The 24,546-nt window shown below is 43.1% G+C and overlaps 1 protein-coding gene across 1 annotated transcript in view; it reads left to right on the plus strand.

Annotated features, from left to right (window-relative positions):
* Positions 1-24,546, plus strand: part of ABCC4 (ATP binding cassette subfamily C member 4 (PEL blood group)) — a 1,516,984-nt gene that overhangs the window by 45,706 nt on the left and 1,446,732 nt on the right. The window contains exon 2 of the mRNA XM_085622127.1: positions 19,110-19,220. Coding sequence (XP_085478253.1) covers positions 19,110-19,220 — 111 coding nt within the window. The remainder of the gene's footprint in view (positions 1-19,109; positions 19,221-24,546) is intronic.

Here is a 24,546-nt window from a genome sequence, read left to right on the forward strand (position 1 = left end):
AACAATATATGCATGTTCCCATGATTTAGTTGGATTGTAGTTAGAATAATTTATTTGAATAGATTTTATTTTTTAGTAATTTTATACTGGAGTTATTTTACTACTGTTAGAACTGGGGGTCTCTAGTTGGCAGAGGTAGTTACCTTTGACCAAATAGAGACCCTTGCTTCTAAGTCAGGGAAAGGGAATTACCCTACTGGATAACCCGTGCTCACCCCCTTGGTAGCTTGGCACGAGCAGACAGGCTTATCTCAGAGGCAGTGTGTTAAGCATTTATGAACACATACAGTAATACAGTGAAAACACTACAATTGGACACCACACAGGTTTTTATAAAAATAAGTATTCTTTCTATAGACTTAACACAAGACCACAAACGACAGAAATCCACAATACTCTACTCAAAATAGACTTAAAGATGGTAGAAGTCACTTCGTTCAAGTTGATGATAAATGCAACACAGTTCTCACAAAAGTACCTGGATGCGTAACGCAAAATAAACAAAAGGTTCAGAGGGATGGAGATGCATTGGTTCCTTGCTTCGGGGGAGATGATGTGTCGCCAATCAATGCTTACGCAGAGTAGGGGATGCGTCTTGGCCCTTACCGGAGAGGAGGTGATGCGTTGATTCTCGTACTGCTTTCCGGTTACGATGCAAGAAAATGGTGCCTCGGTGCGATGCGACAATCCGGTGCGATGCGATAAGATGGCACCCTTGATGCGGTGCGACGATGTGAAGACGATGCGTGCACGCCCAGCGGCCGTGCAGCGACTCTGTAGCTTTGGAGCCATGCCAGGCCCTGCGATATGCTTCTCCGGTGATGCGACGGCGACCTCTGCAGCGGCGACCCGCTTCTCCGGTGATGCGTCGGGTAACAGCTTTGACAAAGGCACACTTCTCTGGTGATGTGGCGGCGACCTCTGCAGCGGCGACACACTTCAACGGCAATGCGACGGCAACAGCTGCGACTGCGACACGCTTCTTCTCGTTGAGTCACGCTCCCAGCGACACGCAGGCTTCTGCAGACAGAATTCCCAGCAAGGAAATTCAGAGCGGAGCTGGTGTTGAAGTCTTTTGTCCCTGAGACTTTAGCAGGAGGCAAGCACAAGTTCAAGGACTTGGAGTAATATTCAGCAAGATGAGGAAAGTTCTTTGAAAGTTCCTCCTAATCTCCTTGGCTTTAAAGACACCACTGTAGGCCAACCCAGCAACACAGCACACTGGCAGGGGGCAGTCCTACTCCTACAGCTTCCTTGGGTCTTCTCCTTGGCAGAGGTTTGTCTTGTTGTTCCAGAAGTGATCTAAGGTCTTGGGGTCTGGGCCCCAGTATTTATACTCATATTCTCTTTGCCTAGTCCAAACCAGTTCTGGTCAGTCTTGGAGCATTTTGTTTACAGGACTCCTTCTTTCCTTTGACAGTGTGGGCCAGGTACATCAGACAGACCACAGGAGGTGGAGCCAGCATTGTGGAAGGCAGGCACAACCCTATTCAGGCCCCAGGTGCAACTCCTCCCACCACTCTACATGCAGATAGGTCTATTCAACCCTGTCCTGACTCACCCTGGCTCCTGGAATCCCCCAACCCCTGTCACTCAAACTCCAGACAAGGAATACACACCCTCATAGGGGCAGGCTTGGATAGTTAGGCAAGAAAATATCTACTTTCAAAAAGTGGTATTTTCAAACACAGAATGTTAAAACCAACTTCGCTAAAAGATGTATTTTATCATTCTGAGTTCAGGCATACTAAACTCGGATTTCTACCATGTTCCCTGGGTCAGTTAGGATTATAAGGTGTTATAATCAAACTGCTCAATCTGGCCTATGGGGAACAGCTAGCCTTGCAATAGTGAAAAACGAAAATGGCTGTAATTCACTATTAAGACATGCCACACACGCCAGGTCATGTCCTACCTTTTACTTATCATGCACCCTGCCCTTGGGCCTACCTTAGGGGTGTCTGATATGAAGAAGGGAAGGTTTAGGGACTGGCGAGTGGGTGCACTTGGCCAGTAAACATGGCAGTACCAGACTGCACATAGGCTGTGCAATGGCAGGCCTGAGACATACTTTACAGGCTGCTTTGGTGGGTGGCACAACCAGTGCTGCAAGCCCACTAGCAGCATTTGATTTACAAGCCCTGGGCAACCATGGTGCACTGTACTAGGGTCTGACCAGTAAATCAAATAATCCAATCATGGAGTCACTAATCCATACATCAATTTACAATATAGAGCATACACACTTTAGCACTGATCAGCAGTGGTAAAGTGCCCAGAGTCATAAAACAGCCAACAACAGGTCAGAAAAAAATACAGGAGAAAGGCAAAATGTTCAGGGATGACCCTGCAAAAAGGGCTAAGTCCAACAACTACATATTACTTTATCCCCTGCAAAAAGGGATAAGTCCAACAACTACATATTACTTTATCCTGATTTTGAAAGATACTTTGAATGTGTTTAATATGAAATTATATTTACTTTTCTATGTTTTTTTAATTATACACTATTTTTGCAGTTGTTTTAGATAGGTGAGAAATATTGATTTTTATTACATATTTTAAATCTTATTTATAATGGTGGAATATATTTTAATATGTTTTATATTGGTAGAATAAATTGAAATGCTTTAATATTTTTAAAAAGATTTTATATTTACGTTTGGATTTTTTTCTTTCATCTAAATTACAATCATAATTATTTATCTCTTCATGAATTTTATGTGCATAATAAATGGGTTGCCATTTATAATTAATGTTCTAAGCCCTATCTGCAGGGACACCCACAAACTTTTTGCCTTCACTCCTCCTGCTTTTCTAAATTAGTTTTTGTTGGCATTAAGTCTGTGTACTTTATCACTGCTAATCAGTGCTAAAGTGCTTGTGCTCTCTCCCTAAAAAGTGGTAAAATTGGCGTACCCTGATTGCCATATTGGATTTACATGTAATTCCCTAGTAAAGTGATACTACATGTACCCAGGGTCTATGAATTAACTGGTGGCACGCGATGTTGTCAATATATGGTTTGCAATTACTTCTAATTGTAACACATCATTTTATCACGATAAGCTGCCCATATGGGGCAACCCAGGTTTGCCAGAAATCTTTCAAGACATGGAGGGTAAACGATGGGCTAGCCTGGGCATAAAATACCTGGGCGATATATATGATCAAAATGGGTTTATGACTTTCGAAAAAATACAGATTATATATAAAATAACGTCAGGCATGCAATTTAAATACTTTCAAATTCGAGATTATCTTATCCGTAGAATGCAACTGACAAACATCTCAGGTTCGCTTATATGGGATTATATGCATAAAGATAACTTAAAATCAATAATTAGCACTGGCTACAAAATCTTATGCTCATTTAAGCCAGATGACTGTCACAGATTAGCTGAGCACTTGGGACGCAGTGTAGGGGCATCAGTGACAGCTAACACCATAACACGGGCTCTCTCTAGGCTTAATAACTCTGTATATTCTTCCAACCTTAGGATACAACAATTTAAAACAATCTGTCAATTATATTACACTCCAGAAAGAATATCAAAATGGTCCTCCCATGGCTCTTTTAGCGAACGCACAAAATGTCCAAAGTGCAATCTACAGTCTGCTGATCTAAAACATATGTTTTTTTTATGTCCTGCATTAGAGAGGTTTTGGTCAACGATAACCGATCTGATCTCTCAAAAACTAGGGAGTGTAATGACGATCTCAGCAACAGAGGTATTAACTGGAGCCCAGAACACTACAAGCAGATATGAAGATTTAATTTCAATACTACTGGCTAGCGCAAGGTTAACAATCGCCCGTGCATGGATCTTACCCACACCTCCATCGACCATTGAATGGTGGGGATTAGTTAAAGAAACATATGATATGGAACTAGCATTGGCAAAAACGAGAGGGATGAAGGCATTATGTAAAGTAAATAAGATATGGGGTGCACTATTCTGAAAATGTTTGCAAAAGGGGTCCCTCTTCTCTCCCCCTCCCCCCCCCCTTTTTTTTTTTTTTTTTCTCTTCCCTCCCCCCCCTCTCCCCTGCAATGAGGGCTAATAGTTATATAGGTAGATATGAAGGATAATATATTTATAGAAATGATATAATTACCTGTTCCTATGCCTGTACTTATTTGCCTAAAACTTATTGAATTGTATAAAATGTATTAATCTTTCTTTTTCTTTCATGTTGGTAATAAAGAAATTTATTAAAAAAAAAAAAAAAAAGAATTAACTACTACTAGTGGGCCTGTAGCACTCATTGTGCACCCACTAAAGTAGCTCTTTAAATCTTCTCTCAGGTCAGCCACTGCAGCTTGTAGTGCAGTTTTTTTAAACTGCCAATTCAACTTTGTAAAATAAACCTAAATCTTCCATTTTAATCCACATAAATCACTCCTAATGTAGGCCCATAGGGCAGTGCATTGTATTTAAAAAGTAGGACATGTGGGTTTAAGTTTACATGTCCTGGCAGTGAAAACTCCAAAATTTGTTTTTTTCATCACAGTAAGGCCTATTTGTCCCATTGGATAACACTGGGTTACCTTATTACATTTAATAAGCGCTAACGTCTGATTGGAAGCTGGTAGAAATATAATGTGTATAATCAAATGAATTGTAATTTAAAATCACTTTTAATGGTAAAGTCGAATTTTAGATTACAATTTTGAAAATGCCTCCTTTAGAAAGTTGGCAAACACAAAAAGATGATGGACGGAGTCCTGAAACTTTTCAAACACTCACCCCCAGTCAAAAGATCTGGGTTAAATCCACCGTTGTTTTGCTCACCAAGTCACCTCAGTTTGGACCCAGTTATATGCAAATCAGTCTTGACCCTGCTCCCTATGGTAACAGTCGAACTGCCAGCCCAGGTCATTCCTGGACCGGAAACAAGCATCCTGGGACCAGTTTTAATATTCCATAATCCTATCACTCCTCTTAAATAAAAGGTTTTCTGTCTTTTTGGCACTGATCTTATACCCTCCTATATTAGTAAATGTTTTGATCAAGTCAAACACTCTTTGTATATTGGCATCATCTGCTTTTAAGTACAGAATAAAATCATCAGCAAATAGCTTTATTTTGGGCATGCCTACTATAGGTGGAAGCAGTACTTTAAGTGGGGAAAAAAAAACTGGGGGTGCTCTAAAAGGGGCGTGGTTAATGTCTTGAAGGGGCGTGGCCTACCCGAGTAGGGGCGTGGTCTAAATCAAAATAACTAGCACTGTGTGCTTAAGAAAATCATGAGTACCGGCACTTCTCCGTGTTCTCCCATTGAGTACCGGGACTTCTCCTTGTGTTAAGAGTGTACCGGTACTCCTAGTGGCATGCTGTGGTCAGTCTCTAGGTTATGGGTGCTTGACAGTTAATGTCGAGTGGATTCCGGCCTAGGTTGCGGCTGCAGCCCTACACTCCGAGCCGGCATTTGATAAGATAGCGCCTTAGGCGGAGAGAAATTTGGCGCCCTTGCTAATAGAGACTGAAATGCGGCAGCAGGGGTTCCTTTTTGAGTTGAGCTAAGCAGTGACTGCCCCCTGAACCCAAACGCCTCGGGACCTCCCCAGCTCACCTAAATCACCGATAGTTTAGCTGCCTCACGGTGATGGGTCTGTTGGTGTGTGTATCAGCAGGGGTGAGACGGTGAAAGGAGCGCGAAGAAAGGGACAATAAGGTGTTAAAACAGGCCGACCCTGCTCACACCCTGACAGCGCAACAGGACAGGAAGACACCTGTGTTTTTCTAAGCTAGAGGTCTCGACATTGGAACTGTCGCGCTGTGAGTTATAGGGAAAGTTTGCAGATCCGTTGTCTGTCAGAGTGCCTTGAGAAAAAAAAAAAAAAGTCTGCTTTCGCGTAAAACTTCTGCTTCTCATGTTAATGCCCTCGGGCTAAGTTCAGGCTATATATAGTTACAACAAACGCTAATTACACCCTGCAGCTATGGGCAGAACTTGGCCAAAGGCACTTTGAACATTGAAGAAGAAAATGCTGATAGTGTACAAGGCTGCCTTGAAGCCACGCCCCCAGACACGCACCTCCCAGGCTCACCCCTATCAATTTGGTGAGTACCGGCACTTCTCTTTTTCCATTTAAAGCACTGCCTAACAGTGCAGCAACAGTGGGCAGAGTCTGAGCACCGGCAGTTTTTTTTTGGGCCCTCAAAACGGGTCCGAAAAAAAAAAAAAAATAAGGAACGGACTACCTTTAGTAGCCACGAAAATAGAGCCCGATAGAGACCCGTTTCGAGGGCCCCAAAAAAAAACTGCCGGTGCTCAGACCCGGACAGACCCGGCCCACTTAAAGCCCTGGGTGGAAGGATTACCTTTGTGCTCCGAATCTTAACAGCCAATGGTTCAATAAAAAGAGCAAAGAAAATAGGAGAGAGGGGGCATCCTTGTCCCTCTCCTGAGTGTAAGAGTTCCTCTAACTTTAGAATTCATCACTATTCTGGCCTGTGCCCCTTGATAAAGTTCCCTAATCATAGTTCTAAACTGCACTGGGAATCCAAATTGATGCAGACTATACAGCAGAACATCCCAATTCACTAAATCAAAAAACGCCTTCTCGGCGTCCAGCATTATTATTGCTGCAGCGTCTTGATTACAGGAAAAAAAATGCAACTGCCTGTATTAAAAAGTTAGCATTTGAAGTCATTTGTCTATTGGTTGCAAATCCACTCTGGCTCAGTGATAATCCTAGCGGCCCAGACCTTAGTCAATCATTTATAATCTACATTTAAAAGACTTATTGGCCGATAGAAGCTGGCTTTTGTCGCACATTTATCTTTATTTTTTATTTTTTAACTGACTATTGTGGATTCTTAAGTGTGAATGTACTCTTGATAAAAATAATAGGACCAGCCCTCCCTTAATCCTCTTTGGAAAGTATATTTGTCCGAGCTGATCAAATGACAACAGACTCTGGCCATATGATTCCCATACAGCAATGTCACTTGGTCTGCAAAATCCTGTAGAAATGTCATATATATTAGAATTCAGTAAAGTCAAGGTCAACATACTGTGCGAACTCCCTTATCTGTTTTGGGCTTAACTAACTAAATAGAGGAATCACAACTGACATAAGATGCATACACTTCTTTACCACGTGCTATCTGTTTATAGAGATGAAGATCTGGAACATCTGATACATTGGTGAGTGGGCGTAGGTTTCACACAGTTTATTTTGAAAAAGCACTTTGTCAGCTATTCTCGCTTCATGACTTATAGATGTAGCGGTGTATACAAGAGCAACTTGTCGGGTTGTTGTTTGCCATATGTCGGGTTGTTGTTTGGCATAGACCAAACTAGGATGACAGCCTTGCGTAGACAATTAAAGAGTAAACAATAGGTCTATCTGAGCTCCTTAAAATATAGTCACGGTACACTGAGTTCACTGCACTAATGTATTGTCAGAGAACCTGTGCTGTGCGCTTTACTAGTGGACATATATTTTGTAATATACAATCTTATCTCTTGTTTTGTTTGAGGTCCGCCAATCTGCTCTGCATTCATTGCACTGAGCTAATACAAGTGTTTTCTAGTACTTCTACTATTTGCTCACCTGTAACCATGTTGTCATTCCTGGCTGATGTTGTCAGCATAGCACATTGTTCATCGTTTATTTATTATTGATGAACCTCCCGTCGTTTGTTTTGTTTGCATTGCCTGCTCATGTTTTCGCATCATTTCAGCTCGCACTTTACTAGGAATCACAACTACGGGCTATGTTTTATCTTTGTTTATAATGTCAAATGTAGCTACATTGTCTATTTCATCAAAATGTTTCGATCTCTTTACCTTATTTGCATAACTTGCTCAGGAAAAACATTAATTTCCCCAGATATTTAGACGTTCAATAACTTGAATAAAAATTGTAAATTATTTTTTTACCAAAACACACTCCAGTCGTCCTTTATTTTGCAGAACAGATTGGTTGTTTTATTATATATGTTTGCTTTAATGGTTTGTTGGTAGAACCAAACATGTCCCTTCCAAGTCGCATCTGAGTGTTTCTGAGACGAATACACTGTGATTCGGTAAAGAACAGTTACCTGAATGGATGGTGCACTAGGTAAAGCATCTTTCTAAATTGTGTCATGGAAAAAACTGCAGTTACAGGAAAGTGTGGGGTCGAGACCAGCATCTTCCAGCAACTGTAAACATGTGTGACTTGTTCACTGTTGGCTGGTCTCAACAAGACAATTTAAGGGTTGTCAGCATCACTGGAAGTGATGGACTCAACAGATCAGTTTTTCTAACCTTAAACCCATACTGGAGCTCTTTTATCTGCATGCCACTGGCAAAAGACAAGTTTCTTTAATTTTATTAGGTATTAGGTCTTGCTCACAGAGCAGATCTTAGCTTTTCTTACTGTTTCAGTATACAGAGAGTGGGCTTTGAGTTAGGTCCCTTCAGCAACTTGATGTTGTGGGTAACTCCCCTTTGAGACTCTTTCAATCACATTTTGGATCAGCCCAGAGACTAATCGGACAGTATACAACAATTTCTTAATCCTCTGCAGTACCATAAAAAATGTAAGTTGCCAAAGCTGGCCGCCTCAACAATTCTCCCCACTTTCCTGCCAGCTGGCAAGCATCATAGGTGACACTGACCGATGTACCTCACGATAGTCTCGGACAAGTCATCCTGTTACTAGACCATGCTCTTGGAACCAAGCATGGATTTTTCCTTTTCCTCCCAGCAGCTTCACTGCCTTCCACCCTCACCCTTTGACTTATTTCGCTTGCACTATATCTCGGGCACATCTATTTACCTTCCACCTCTATCCCTGCTGAGCATGGGCGGACCACATTATCCAACTAATTTGTCCAATAAGCAAAACCTTTTGCTTGAGAGAACTCAGTGGGTTGATGCATCTGCTGCAGCAATCTGTACAACTTGTAATGATGGTTGTGTCTCAGGTTATTGTGGACATCCCAAGACAAAAATATTATGTCCTGGCTCTTCTATGGCTCTCCTGATGACCCCAGCACTCAATGGAGCCGACCCCGCCCCCCTAGCTCCTTGAGAACGTCACAGGTGAGTAGTTGCGCTTTACCAACCCTGATTGATTGAACGATTATGTCCTAAAACAGATCGAAAAGGGATACCAACTGCATTGTGCAAATTTATGATTTTTAAAATTGTTAATAAAAATCGCTTTGTAAAATTATTATATCATTTACAAAAAAAGGTAAAGTGCAAGAGATTCTGAATCAACACATTATTGCATGGGCAAATTCAGGTCCTAGTTCATTGCCATGTAGCCCTAAGGGGTACCAGAGCTACCGATACAAACCTGCTCTCAATCGGAATACGAGAGACCTTTCCCATTGTCCTTGTATGGTCTCGAGTTATTGTTCCAACCCTAAAGAGGTTTTAAGAGGGATGTAGGACTTAACAGTAATCTTGTATAACTCTGCAATTTCCCTTGTACGACGACACCTTTCAAACAACAATTGACCATATTTTTGTCTGCTGCACAAACAGCTGATGGTGTGTCAAAGGGTGAGGGTTACCCTATCCCTTTAAAACATTGCTGGTGATAGGATAGCAATTGTATTTTAAGTCCATGTTCACAAGAAAGGCAGTCATTAATTATGGATTGATTTAGTGTTGCTTCAAGATTGAGCCAGGCAGATATCCACAGAGGGTTTGGTCCCCATTTCACAAAGACTTTTATATATGCCATTTTAAAGTAAGAGGTTGAGGGAGGCACTGCAAGGAGGTGTCTACAAAATCCGTTCGCGTGTCCCCTCATCCCTGCATCATAAGCTGATGTGGAAATACATTGAGTCTTATAAATTTCCAGTAAAGTTGATATAGCTTTACCTCCACTTGGTAATGGTGTATTGAACATAGTATCTATAGTCTGACTCATTTTGAGTCGATGATTGTGAATGTTAGGTGCCCATCTCCCTGAGGAATCAAAAAAGTACCCCTAAGGGATTTCTTTTGGCTTACTCTAGTCTGTGATTGCCAACAGGTAGTGTGATCATTTTTATGCGTTTGAGACCATAGGCTACAAGCCATAATTTGTGATTTGTACATTGAGAAGGGGTCCCAGTACACGTTCATTTAAAAGCAAAAGATAAAGATAGGATAGAGTTTTGCGAAATATAAACACAAGCCAAGTCAGATAATCATGTGGGTACACTGTAGTTTAATCAGGATCAAAGCATCACAGCTTTTGGCCCCGTCAACCCCCGTCCTGAGAAAGACCCACTGTAAGTCCTCCATCGATACTTCACCATATTGGGGTCGAAACGTCGACAACCTGTGATTACGCCAGCACGTGCATCAGTTATAATAAGTTCACAAAGACCGCTTAAGCATGGCAATCTGAATGCTGTTGAATATTTTTGTGGTTCTCTTTTGGCTCCGTATGGAAGCATACTATCTATATTTGTATCTTGACTAAAGATCGATTGACCGACACTTTGATCCTGAAAACCCTTCTATCCTTGCATGCAACGACCCGCTACCCTCCCTTCTTCCCTTGGGGCTCCAATTTGTGTTTTTTCAAATAAGCAATGTATTGTTGATGGCAAGGTCCACTGTGATTAAACAACAGTGTACCCGCATGATTATCTGACTTGGCTTGTGTTTATATTTCGCAAATCTCTATCCTATTTTTATCTTTTGTTTTTAAAAGAACGTGTACTGGGACCCCTTCTCAATGTACAGTACTACACCCAGGTCCCAGGGACATTAATTGGGTTTACCCTTTTTGGTAACATAATTTGTGATTTGGCACAGTTCGTAACCAAGTCGAGGTCAGCCTTGAACTGGATAGAAGTGTTGGTAAGACAGCACAGTGCTTTAAGGCAGTAAGCAATAAGTACTGCGCATCGGAAACCACAGGGGTGGGTACCTTGTTGGTCATGGGAACATCAGGGCAAGCCGTAACAAGTGTTGGATTCAGAATACATATATATATATATATATATATATATATATATGAGAGAGAGAGAACGAGAGAGAGAGAGAGAACGAGAGAGAGAGAGAGAACGAGAGAGAGAGAGAGAACGAGAGAGAGAGAGAGAACGAGAGAGAGAACGAGAGAGAGAGAGAGAGAACGAGAGAGAGAGAGAGAACGAGAGAGAGAACGAGAGAGGAGTAGCACTAGCATGCACCGCTGTCATACCCCTATGTGTCTGATAGCTCCCCACGAGCTCCAGATCTGACCCTGTGCTTTTATGATTATTCTTTTAATCGAATAAAGCTTGATTGATTGATTGACCCTGGTTGTGAGGTTATGATGAAGAGCAGAGAAAATATGCACTATAGCCAGGTCCAGGCCCAAATCAAGGAGGGGCATCCAACGTTTGGAGCAATTAATGGCCACAAACCATTAACTGACAACAAATCCACAAATGCCAGGTACAGAGGGCAGCGCTTTGCTATAGTATATTTCTCAATGATTACATCTAGGCTTTGGTGGTGCTTCATTTCCCTAAATCCATACTGACAGCAATTTATGTAATCCACCCTCGCCCACTTCTGTTGGGTAACATGAATTATTGTGCTAAATATTTTTACTGCAGTATCTATCAGAGAAATTGGTCGATAGCACCTTGGGTCAGAGTGATTCCCCTTTTCGAATAACAAAAATATTAAGGAAGTTGAAAAAGATCTAGGTAACTGATCAGGGACAAACAAATGTAAAAACATTGGTCAAGAGAGGCGCCCACAGACCTATGTTTCATGTTACAAGATCTATAGGCACCTCGTTTGGACCTGTGGCCTTGCCAATAGGACTCTCTCGTATGCCACCTTATACTTCCGATAACTCAAATATATACTTATTGCTTGTATCAAGACCATTACAAAGGGCACTTGGTAGGCAACAGTCAGAGGGAGCGCAGTAAATTGGCCCTTAAGTGAGCCCCCACTCATTGTCGGTGATGTGACAGCTTAAGTGGTTCCCAGTAAGGGTGCTCAATTTAATGGTATATACCGTGCACCAAAACACCTTCTGATTCCTTCTATAGGCTGCAAGTAACAGACGTTCCCAATCCACATTAGTGAGTTCCATTTTCCTTCTTTTTGCCTCCTGTTTCGTGCTGTAGCACCCTCCGTTGCATCCATTGGAGTAGAAGGCAGTGCTTTATGCAACCGTCTATTTGCATGGGAGCACGCAGTGCCAAAGCAGCGTGGCTTGGCAACTGCTTTGGGCAAAGGTTTTAATAAGCCTGGATGAAGTCTATTACTAATATTTACAAATTCATTAGCCGAGTGAAGCATGACAGCTCCCTCTGTAAGCCACACGAAAAAGGAATAAAAATTTACTTTTTCACTTCTAACGATAGTAGCCAGAAACTGGGTAGGGCTGGACAGATTCCAAACCAGTCGAAGCCTGCTGCCTAGCGGTTTGGGCTGGGCTGAGGTTTATATTGGGCAGTCACCTTCACTATCAGAAAGGAAAATGAGGCCACTAAGGGATTATGGTCCCCGAAATTCACAACCAAAATGTCCCAGGGTTTAAAATATCTAGTAAACCCGAGACAGAAAAATAGTCAATTACTGGGGCGCAGCCTCTACCATGAAAATTGGGGATTTCTCCGTCATTACATTTCACGATCTCAAACATATTGATTAAGTCATATGCAGCAATATGGGATCCCAATTCCTTGCCCCTGAGATCCCTGCAGTTGCCCATAGCATTAATATCTTGTAAGCCAGGATTAAAGCTGCTTTGACATTAAAGTCTCCCCAGAGAGTAATATTAGTGTGTGTCTAAAGGCATTCGCTATTTTTACTTCTTATGTTCTGCACAAAGCTGAACAGTGTGCAAAATGTTGCATTGGTGACACACCTAAACCCATTGTTGTAAAAATTAAACAAGTATAAATGAAAAATGTGCCGTCCCCTTATGTGCACAATCTGAGGTACATCACTATCAGTTTCAAACACAGTTACTGGCTCCTTCAGGGGGTAGCAGGTATTGAATAGCTTGAGAACCCATTAGAAAAGAAAGGAGAAGTTACTCAAGTCTCCTGAAAGAGTAGTATATCGCATGTGTGTTTCAAATCGTGCCATTCGGGGAGCTCCATATTTGACTTAATACCAGCTCATGCTGATGATTGTCGGAGATACATCAGCTCCGGCGTCACTAACTCTGATACTCATAGGCCAGGTCCTATGATATTGCTAATGAGTATGGTAGTATCGTTACCAGAATCAGGTAGAAGTCATTCATTGAGTATTATATTGAACAATGTAATATATCGATTCAGTAATGTCATGCTCTTGTGTTCCCTGCTGTAAGATTCATGTGAGGATCTTGACGAGACAGGAGTGAGGGGTTGGCATCTGGTTCAGGCAGCCTGAGGTGGAGGTTTGGAGAAATAGCCCAACGGTAGTGTGGTGAAGGCACTCTATCAAGCAGCTTTACCGACACAGAAGGCTAACAGATTTCTCATAGATAGGGTAGGGTTCTTAACGCTGATAACAATACAAATTGACAGGTATCTTTTTTCCAGAGGGTCCCACCCAGCCCACCCTTTTAGTCATGATAAACGGATTTCCATTAATTGTGTTAAATCCCATTTGAGGAGAGCCAGCGTAGCACTTTTTGTATGCGGATCTCTTGTTTCCCCTTGATTACTCTCAACTCAAGGACACTGGCTAAGACCAAGACATAGGGGACAATGGTGGCAAATGGAGAGTTACACAGCACAGCTGCTGCAGGGTTCTTGGGGTACATCTTTGTATATGGCCTGTTCTGTGCCAACAACAGAGAATTTTGCATGGTAAGAGAGAGCGGCCTTTCTAGGTTACCCGACCCTGGCTAGGAACACTGCGTGGTAACCTTGGGATACCTGGCATAGGAGCATAGGTCTGACCACTAAGGGCAGCTGAACATGGTATAGAAATGGTAAAGATTTGTCCTGCAGGTCAGTTGACTCAACTATAGGACTTGTAGTGATAGTAACAGTTCTGGCACGCAAATGAGACTCAATGCGCTCCAATCGCTCCATAATTGGCAGAAGTTGTTCTTTTAAAATCCAGCTGAGCCTGGCACAACCTTTATCCTGCAACAAAGAGTAAGTGTTCACAGTTCCTGCAAGTATGGTGTCTCTATCGAGCGACAGTCTCCGTTTTGTAAGAGCAGTCTATTTGGCAGCCACCACTACAGCTCTCTCCAAAATGCTATTAATGGTGGCAATGTTGTGTGGGAGAATAGTAGCTGGAGTACTATCTGTTGTGAAGCTGAAGGAGATGCGAGGATCCAGAAAATCGGATGAAAGGAGGAGGGACCCCAGCCTCCTTCGGGCACTCTTGGTTTAGTCTGTGCCCAGGTGCGCCCCATGCAGTGGGGAGGAGCTAGCCCTTTAATAGCACGATAGGGAGTGGCTCTCCGCCTCTGTCCCCTCCACACACAACAGGAACTCTGGGACTTGCAGTCCCTCTCCAGGGCGTCCTGCTCAGCGGGGAGCAGCTGGGACTTCAGTAGTGCAATGACCAGAAGGAGGGCCACTCCTCCTCTGCACCGTCCACACAGCAAGAACTCTGGAACTTGCAGTCCCTCTCCAGGGTGTTAACAATGTTCACTTAAGTCTATTGGTTTCCTGCCAGAAAGTTCAAACATGTCTGTACCCAGTCCTCAACAGTTGTATAAAGAACTACTGAGGCACCTAATGAGAATGAGGGCATGAAAGTAATAATACAGGAACCCAGACCTTGATTAATAATAAACTTGTTTATTAATATTCAAAAAGAGAAATGAAAAAATCATGATCAGTGTACATTTCATAAATAACATGTCAATAAATATATTGTTTTATTCATTTTTTACTTATATCTGAAACATGATAAAACAAACCTATTTACTCAATCAATCACACTCCAACATTCATCCTGCTATTTATATCATTCAGTAGTTTTTGTGCAAAAAGGAGCCTAATCAATATTCCTATTCAAGTATTACATGAGAAGTATCTTCTTCTATGTATACATAGACAAAAGTTAATACAATGTTCCAATTACAGTGATAAGTCTTATTATAGCCAATAGCAGGTCATTTCATCCATGGTCAAAATTCATAAGGGGTGAACATTCTAATTCCTTATGGCTCGTTAGGTTGAGTCTAAATTATGTGCAATGTGGCTTGTAAAGCTTGAACATTTTCATGTACATCATGGCTCGTTGGTTGTTGATTTACCCAGTCCACAGAAAGATAAGCTGAGGAGAATAATCTCTACCGTTGAACTGTACACCCCAGGACACTGCTGTCTGAAACACTGCGAAGCGTACCATTCTCGCATGCAGCAATATAAATCTTTTTGACTGTCGGAACCCATTTCCGAGGGCCATGAGGCACGCAGGGGCAACTGGGCCCAACCATGGTGGTTGAGATTATTTACTCCTGATGTCCCTGGTTCTGAGCAACTGGGCCAAGTATTCCGTCTACGCTTGACTCAGTGATAGCTCTGGACGAGCAGTCAAAGGCTCCTTGGGGAGGGGGAAGGAGGGGGGATTAGTGTAGGTACAGGCAGGGCTCGAAAAATCATTAAGGGGTCATCAATTCAATTCCGGCACACTGGCAGAGACCAGTTCAGTGTAAAACCATCTCCTCACACCTTGCACCTGGGGTTCTCTTTGCAGGGCTCTCCACTGGATCTCACTTCCTCCAACGCTCTCCTCTTCCTCAAAGGGCGCTCTGGTCTTGAAAAGCCAGCAAGCGCTGGTGCTCTAGGCTCCTGAGTAGTTTTCTCTGGGTGATGTCCCCTCGCCCTGCAGGCAGACTAGCAGGCCTTGGGCCCTAGTCCTGGTCACTGGCAGAAGTCTTTATTTAATTTCGTTTACTGAGTTTTTTATATAGCGGAAACGTGACTCAATGGTATCGGGTATCAGAGCGTAGAGCCTCGGTTCCTCACGTAGCCTGTCTGAATGCTTGTCATATGACACATTTTTGGGTTCAACCTCCTCTTCTTATAGTTAATTTCCAGGCTCCAAATGTGATGTAGGGTCTGAGTCTTTGAAGATTTATATTGAAGTATTGCTTCTTTTTGAAGTGTACACTTTTCTCTCTTCCTCTTGAAAGACTGTCTCAAATAGCAGGAGAAACCCCAAAGCTGATAGTCCCACAACACAGGCCATGGTAATGACCAGAGTTCACACCTGGATGTCAACCACAGGGACACATGCAACAAATGGTTAATTCTGGGCTCCCAGCCATACTCTTTATGATTCCCTTATCAGCCCACTCTTCTTCCTGAGATGTGCCCAGGCCTTTTCCCTGTGTTTAAGTACCAAATCGAAGAGAACCTTTTGAAATGTACAGGGGGAGTCTCTCTCTCTCTCCCATCTCCAGTGTGTCCCACCCAGCTCACAGGAATGCAGCAATAAACAAATCTGTCCGCCGGAATTCCTCTACTTATAAAGGGACTATGTGTACATTACACACACTATTCAGTGCTGTTACCTTCATGCATTGTGCCCTCAGAGATACACATACATTCAGCACGCATATTTTCTCTGCGCACTGTTCAGTACTGTAGCTTTTCTGTGTTGTGGCCTGGTGTGCTACTTGCAAACACACACACTGCCTGTATGCACATTCATCATGTGTGCAGTGCACAACACATAACCTTTCATGTATTGAAGTTTTCACAAGCACAAATACACTCAGCATATACTTCCACTGCGCATGCACTGCACAACACTGCATCTCTTATGTATTGTATTCCTGGCAGTTCAACATACACTCTGTAAAGGAACTCACCATGCATGTACTGCACAGCACTGCTCTATCCCTGTACTGTACCCTTACTAAACACACATACAGCCAGCTCAGAGTTACCACTCCTGTGCTTCACAGCACTTTATATCTAACTGATGTAGGCCAAGCATGAGTTAAGCTCACAGCAGCAGAACCTTTTTTGAAAAGGTGAGTGACCATGTAGGCCTCACTCCAGTGACACAGGCTAAAAAGTACCGGTTCACTTCTGCTGATCAGTACATGGTATGCTAACACCACCGTGCTGCTTAACTCCTGGTGAAAGCAGCAGCCTTCCACCACTATGGGAGTAGCGCTTTGGGCGCCCCTCCCAGCCTAACAAGACTGCAATCTGTGAAATAGGCCTATTTCATGTCTCACATGCATGATCCATGTTGGCCTATGACAACAAAAATCAGCTTTAGGGACCTGGGCAATAGTACAGTTAGCCACTTTATAGTATTACTAACAGCACCCCCTTTTGGATTCACCCGGAAGCCACCATGGTGGTTGTTTATTTAGCAATTAAACAATGTAATGGGCAACCACCTCTAAGGTGAGGAAGCTCGTACACTACTGGGCACCAGATCTTTGTTACACAAAGTGAACTAACCTGTGTTATTGAAAGATGATATGTCAGGTGATTAACTTGAGTATAATTCAAGAGAACACATAGACTCTTTTGTAAGACTGCTTAATCCCAATCACACATCACAATGCCATCAGTATAGAATATTGCATGTATGTGCTTTATAGTTAATTTAGATAGAAAGGGATGAGTGTTTTTTCAAGTTCGGTTTTGAATTTCGGTCAGCATATCACTTAGGTGTTGAAGAGAATCAGTGCAAGAAGACACCCATACTTTGCACCTTGCTTGCATCTAAGTTAAAAAACAGCATAGCTTTCTGCTTCAGCCTCACCTTCTCCAAGCACTGCTGAACAGATCTTCATGAATGTATTTGCTCCAGGAAGGGGCAGCCCAATCAATCGTCATACCTCATGTGCATTCCTGTTCTGTGATATCAAAGGCAGTGGCAAAATCATAGAAACCATATTGCTGTACGGACACCCTCTTCTTTAAACCTTAAAGCTCTTTCATATGCAACACCTCCACATGCCTGAACCCATTTTGCATAAGCTAAATATACCTGGAAATCAAGCTATAGAATGAGGAACTCCCTCACTGCTCTTGGAAACACCAAAGTAGAAGTTAATATAGCTAGTAATTTCTATTAATCTGGCTTCAGTTGTCTACCATTTTTATGTACAGGACCTCTCAATTCCCTCACCTCTTGCCATCATCATAGAAGGCCCATCTAGAGGAATCACTCAGTGTTTCATTTGATGGTTTTTGTAGGCGTACCTGCATCGATGTTTTAGAGAAGGTTATTAACTCTAACATCTAAGCGTAGGAGAAATATATGGCCCACTTAAACTGTGTTGAAACAATGCATTCTAGCCTATCCATTTGTCTAAGAGCCATATGAATCATTTGTTTTTGTGTGGTGCATTATAACACATTTCTGCTGTTTCTAAGCACTGTATATGGCAGGTGTTACTATTCTCAGATGTTTTGGTATACAATTCACCACCATCGGAGGAACAAATGTGGAGTTGACTTTGCCAGTATTCAAACCTATGACCTGCAGATCACATCAGATGTCAATAGTGAGTAACTTAGTGAGGGATCTTGCTGGGTGAAGGGTAGTTAATTTAGTTCATGTCTTAGGTTCTTAGGGTTCAGGGCTGGCTAGGAGTGTGGACTGTTAGGAGGGCGTCAGCATAGGTATTTCTACCTGCCTATTTGTACATATCTGTAAATTAATGGATAGTATTAAGAGGTGCACCTCATAAGCCCTTGTGTGGGTGTAGTAAAATGTGCATATTCTGCTTATGATGCTCCAGAGATGGCAGTAGCACCACCATAGTGCTCTTAAATGTGTATGGGGATGTCAGGAGTGTGGCAGTCCCCCACTAAAGTTTTTTAAAGGTTACCTTAAGTCTTGTAGGGAGTGAAATTGGTAGCCTTTGGCGAGTTTTCAGTTTCAAGCACTCCTTGAACTCAGGCTCATATTTTGCTATGCTTTTAGTGGTCACGTAAAGAGGGAATATTATTCATTGTGTGAGTGCTCTGACACAACTCCTATTCCAGGTTTGGGTGGCAATTCCACCTTCCTCCCGAATCCCAATTACAATTGTGCACAGAATGAGTCAGTTAAAATGTTCTCAATCAAGCCCCTACATTCTACATTGGTCTAATTAAATGCCTTGTTGTTCACAGCTCACTTACAAAAAGTATTAATACTTTTTAACTGTTCATATTTCTTTTTTATGCTAGAAATGTAATTTTAATCTGTTTTTAAAAATCTTCTTCCAACAGCTGGTTAAATTCCTTATTTCTAACTGGACATAAACGATCTCTGGAAGAAGATGACATGTACAATGTTCTCCCCGAAGACTGTTCACATAGACTGGGCGAAGAATTGCAGGGGTAAGATAAACCAGCATTAGCAAAGGCACTACTAGGTTTGGCTTTTTATAGTGAACTATTTTCTGTGTTGAGTATGGAAATCTCTTGTGTATTGATTGTGTGTGGTGAAGAAGGCTAATGCTCTTATTTTAACTTTGGCAGTTATTGAAAGGCCTGTTGAGTGTTAATTACTGAATGTACTCTAGAACTTTTTTTTATTAATCTGATCAGATATTGGATATTGTACTTCTTTCAACTGCATACCAGTGTGGTGTGGGCCATTTAGTTTTTTCTTTCAATGAGCTGCCCACTTAGGTGTAATGCAATGCACTTATTCGTAACAGATTGTTTTAGATAAGTCTAATTTATTACACTTTTCTTTAACCCCTTCGGTGCTCATGACGGAACGGTTCCGTCATGAGCCACGGTTGAGCTGTGCTCATGACGGAACAGTTCCGTCATGACCACGCCCGCGCAAGATTCCGTCAGCACAGCGGCGGAATTTGCGCAGCATGGAAGGGGTTAAAATGTGAAGCAAGTGGTATGCAATATATTGCACACTTCATTGGGTAGGTCTGCCCAATGAAGTGCCATACTCTCGTGTTTTTAAACACTTCAGATCAATAAAAATGGTCCAACTTAAAACTTGAAATTTAAGAAAACACACAGAAAAGTCAGTTTTTTTGAGGAGGGGGGGGTATATTAGCGAAGCACACTGAAGTTGGAAGTACACTGGGTCAGTAACTCTGATCATAATCTAATAATATTTAAAGTGTACTTCAAAGGAGTGTTTTGAGATTCACCAATTTTGAGAATTAGTGCCAAATTGTACCTTTTGTAAACAACTGACAATTAGACATTTCGAAACAAGACCATTTAACAAAAAATTCAATTTACATCCATGATTTGTAATTTCAACCCAGTTTAACATCTCTTCTGTTAGCTCTACTAATGTTGTCCTCCACTCCAGCCCTGCTATATGGACTCACTTCACCACTTCCCACCCTTCTATCTGTGGCATTTGCAGTTATATTTCTTAATTATGATCTATAGATTAAATCAGTTGCTTTATCACCTAATTTCTTGATTTCATTCTTTACCCCACAGTCAGAAATTAGTCTTTTATGCACGGTTACCCCAGAATTTGTGCCTTTTTCTTGACTCTGTTTGTGCTGATTTTAGGACTCTGTGCACTTTACCCCTGCTAAACCGTCGTAAGGTGCCTGTGCTTCACCTGTAAATCATATGCTCTACATTAGAACTTCTCATGTGGCCTATTTAACTTCCCTAAGTCCACTGAAAATGGTGCCCTAAGTGCACATATGGTGTGGAAAGTTAAATATCGGAAGTGGACGGACGGCTTTGTATATTTACACCACCTCCATATTTGACAAATATCTATGTGTGCCCAGAGCACCACTGTGCTCTAGATGGGCTTCGGTTTAAACGTACTGCCGGACACATGACTGGGAAAATGCCTTTGCTATGTATGAAAAGCCTATTTTTATATATTCATAAGTCATCCCTAAAAGTGTGCGTTGTAAGCCCACACGACGGGTGTCATTATGTAAAAATAGGGCACGCTACATATTAGGTTCAGTGGGCCCACACAGTGAAATAAAATCCAAAAGGTATTTCACTTTGTAGGCCTTGCCTGACCTTTACCTAATAGGCATAGGTGGGAATAAAATATTGTTCACCTGTATGTGGCAAAGGGCTAGAAAAGATGCTACATTGTTATTCCCTGCTTTGTCTAAAAATGCTGACTTCATGGTAAAGTTAAGCAAAAAAGTTACTTTGTAAAGACATACTTTAGGCTGAGTGAGTCAAAACTGTCCTAAAGCCAATTCTGCCACTCAGAACACCTCCATAGATACAATACAAAATCTTTTCTCGAAGAGTTCACACTTTTGCCTGAGAGGACAGTGGCTTGCTTCTGGTGTCTGTGACCACGTAGCAGGGATTAGCTGTCTAGAAGTGAACCAGAACAGTTGGCAAAACAAAGAGCAGCTTTCGCACTACCTCTTTTGCCAAAGAGGGATTCTCCTATTCATTCCCAGTATCCTCTTAGACAGTACATCCCCAGCCACATAAGAGCAGGGGACCAATTTGGCTGTCTATCACACTTCCAGAGCTGGAATACACATCTTTGGCAGGGAGAGTGAATGGCTTTGGCTTAGAGACTACGGCTTGCAACTGGGCCCAGGAAGGCCAATGTGTATTACCTGCTGACCACTTAGCAGGGATTAGCTATCTTGCAGTAGACAGGAACGTTTGGCAGAACCAAGGGCAGCTTTAGCGCTCTCTCTTTTGATTTTGAGATGTGAAGGAGGGCTTCTTTTATTCAGCCCTTGGACTGTACGAGTCAGGATACAGCCTTAGTTAGAGGGAAAACATGTTTGACCCTGTCGGGTAGTAGAGAGGCCATGAAGCTTAAACCAGGCCTGCCTGGGTGCAACTGAGTCCTGCCGTCTTGAAACATGGGCTCCTGAGTATTTTTACAGTACATTAAAGAGAGAGTGCCCCTCAGAAAGTTGTCCAGCTGCTCTGCAACTGAAGACAATGTCACCCCCTCTCAAGATCTCTGAGGCTCCTTAGCAGACTTCTTTCGCAACAAAATCTCCACCCTCTATGAAAACTTAAACCACCAACTGCCCATCACCAGAATCCACAGCCTCTTCAACTTCACTAATTCCCTCTTGAAGATTACAGCTTGGGACCATCTCAACACGCAGACCACCTCCAGCATCATGAGCTCCATCCACTCAGAAGCACCCAGGGGCCACTGTCCCCACCGCATGTTCAACCTAGAGAACAGCACCATCAGCAGAGAAATCACCACCATCCTCAACACCTCCATTATCTCTGCCACCTTTCCAAAGGATTGGAAACATGCGGAAGTCAAAATACTCCTCATAAAGCATCGGCTGACCCAGAAGAGCTTAAGAACTTCCAGCCCATCTCCCTACTCCATTTCCTTGCTAAAGTTCTGGAATAGGCAATCAACCACCAACTCACCAACCACATAGAGAACACTGATCTCCTGGACCCATCCTAATCCGGGTTCCGCCCAAATCACAATCCAGAAATCACCCTAAGTACAGCCATCAATGACATCCGACCTCTCCTAGACCAGGGAGAAACTGCAGCCTTGATCCTCCTCGAACTCTCGGCAGCTTCTTGACACCGTGTCCCACTACACACTCCTAAAAAGACTCTACCAGATTGGTATTCAGGGAAAACGCCCTCAAATGGATCTCATTCTTCCTCACCGGAAGAACCCAGAGCGTCTGCCTTCCAGCCTACATCTTAGGCCCAAAGGACATTGTCTGCGGCGTTCCCCAATAATCCTCACCAAGACCAACCCTGTTCATTACCTATAGGGCCCCTCTGGCCACACTGGCCAGAAGCTATGCTATGAACATCACATCTCACGTTGATGACAATCAGTCATCCTTTCCTTATCTGCAGACCCCAAAAACACCAAAGCTCACTTCCACCTGTGCATGACCAGCGTCGCCAGTTGGATGCAAAACACCTGCCTCAAACTAAACACAGACAAAATGGAATTTCCGGAGCAACACATCCCAGTGGGATGACTCCTGGTGGCCAGCAGAACTGGGACCCACACCCACAGAATACACCAGGAACCTAGGCATCATACTTGACAGCAAACTCACCATGAAAAACACAGATAAACACAGTATTATCAGACTGCTTCCTCACTCTCCATGTGCTCTGAAAAATCTTCAAATGGCTTCCCGCCAGTACCAGACCCACTGTCACCCAGGCCCTCGTCACCAGCCGCCTGGACTACTTCAACACCCTCTATGTCAGTATGACTTCACAGCTGCTAAACAGAATTCAGACCATCCAGAACTCAGGGGCCAGACTCGTCCTTGACCTCCCGAGACAGACCCACACCACTCCTCACCTCAGAATGCTTCAGTGGCTCCCTGCCCATAAAAGGTGCCAGTTCAAACTGCTAACCCACGCTTATAGGACCCTGCACAATCAAAGACCAGCCTACATCAACCACAGTTTGAACTTCCACCAGCTTCGTATGAAGCACGAGTGGCGACTGCTCCTTCTCCCACCTAGCCACCAGGAGCTGGAACGGCCTACCCCTCCACCTCCAGACCTCCCCACCCTGTAAGAATTCAAAAAGAGTTTGAAAACCTGGCTGTTCGACTAACTACACCAAGCAGCAGCAACCCCCAGCACCTGGATACCCTCACGGGTGATAAGCAACCCTTTATAAATCTAATTTGATTGATTGATTGAAAGTGAGTGGTAGGATTTCTCCAATCACTGGCTAGTGCTCAGGATAAACGTGGCACCTCCACCATCACCTCCTTAGAACATTCCTGGACCTTGTAGGAAGAATTCTGCACTACTGGAGGAAGAATCTTGACTCCTGCTGTAAGAAGAGAACTCACACGAGGCCTGAAGGACTCCTGAATCCTCCTTTCATTTAGGACCTGGAACTGCTCCCCAAGGGTCAAGTGTTTGACATCCTGTTTGCTGTTTCAGGTACACAAACAGCAGAAGGTGTCCTGACTATTAAGAGGGCTCTGCTGCCTAAGACTAGGGGATTAGATCCTGCAGAAGACCTCACAGGAGAGAGACCTGTAGCCCAAACGCCTGTGGTGTGGAGCTTGTGGCTGCAGGACTAACAAGCAGAAGCTTTTCCTGCAGTTGAAGACCAGGGGCCTGATCTAGAGTTTGGCGAACAGGTTACTCCATCCCAGACATGACGGATATCTCATCTGCTGTATTGCAAGTACCATTGGATATAATGTGTTCGAGGCATGTGGGCTGCTGAATTCATATCTGTGCATAGATCGCCGCCTAGTGTTGGGTCCGGATGATTGCACATTGTTGTCCTGGAAGAGTCTTCGAAGTATCACGAGATAGGTGGCTCCTCCCCTGGACTACCGTGCGCATGGGCATCCTCTCCATCCTTAAATTGTTTTTTTCCGCCATTGGGTTCGGATGTGCTATCTTAGCTCAACTTAGGAATATTCAGTTTTAGGCCAAAAGGCCTTTAGTTTTCGTCGGTACTGTTCCCGTTCGGTCTCGACTACTTACTTTAGTGTTTAGCACCTTCTTCCAACTTTCGGATCGGTTTGTTCCGAACATCGAAGCTCGATCGACGATGGAATCGAGGACTCCATTCAAGAGGTGCCCGTTATGCCACGCGAAGTACCCGCATATCGACGTCCACCCGGTCTGTAATAAATGTCTCTCGCCAGATCACGACGAATCGAAATGCATGGCCTGTGCCCGATTCCGATCCAAAAAGACTCTGCGGAATCGAAGGGCAGCGAGACTGGAGGCCCAGCAA

The sequence above is a fragment of the Triturus cristatus genome, chromosome 8 (assembly GCF_964204655.1).
Source record: "Triturus cristatus chromosome 8, aTriCri1.1, whole genome shotgun sequence".
In the NCBI taxonomy this organism is placed as follows: Eukaryota; Metazoa; Chordata; class Amphibia; order Caudata; family Salamandridae; genus Triturus; species Triturus cristatus.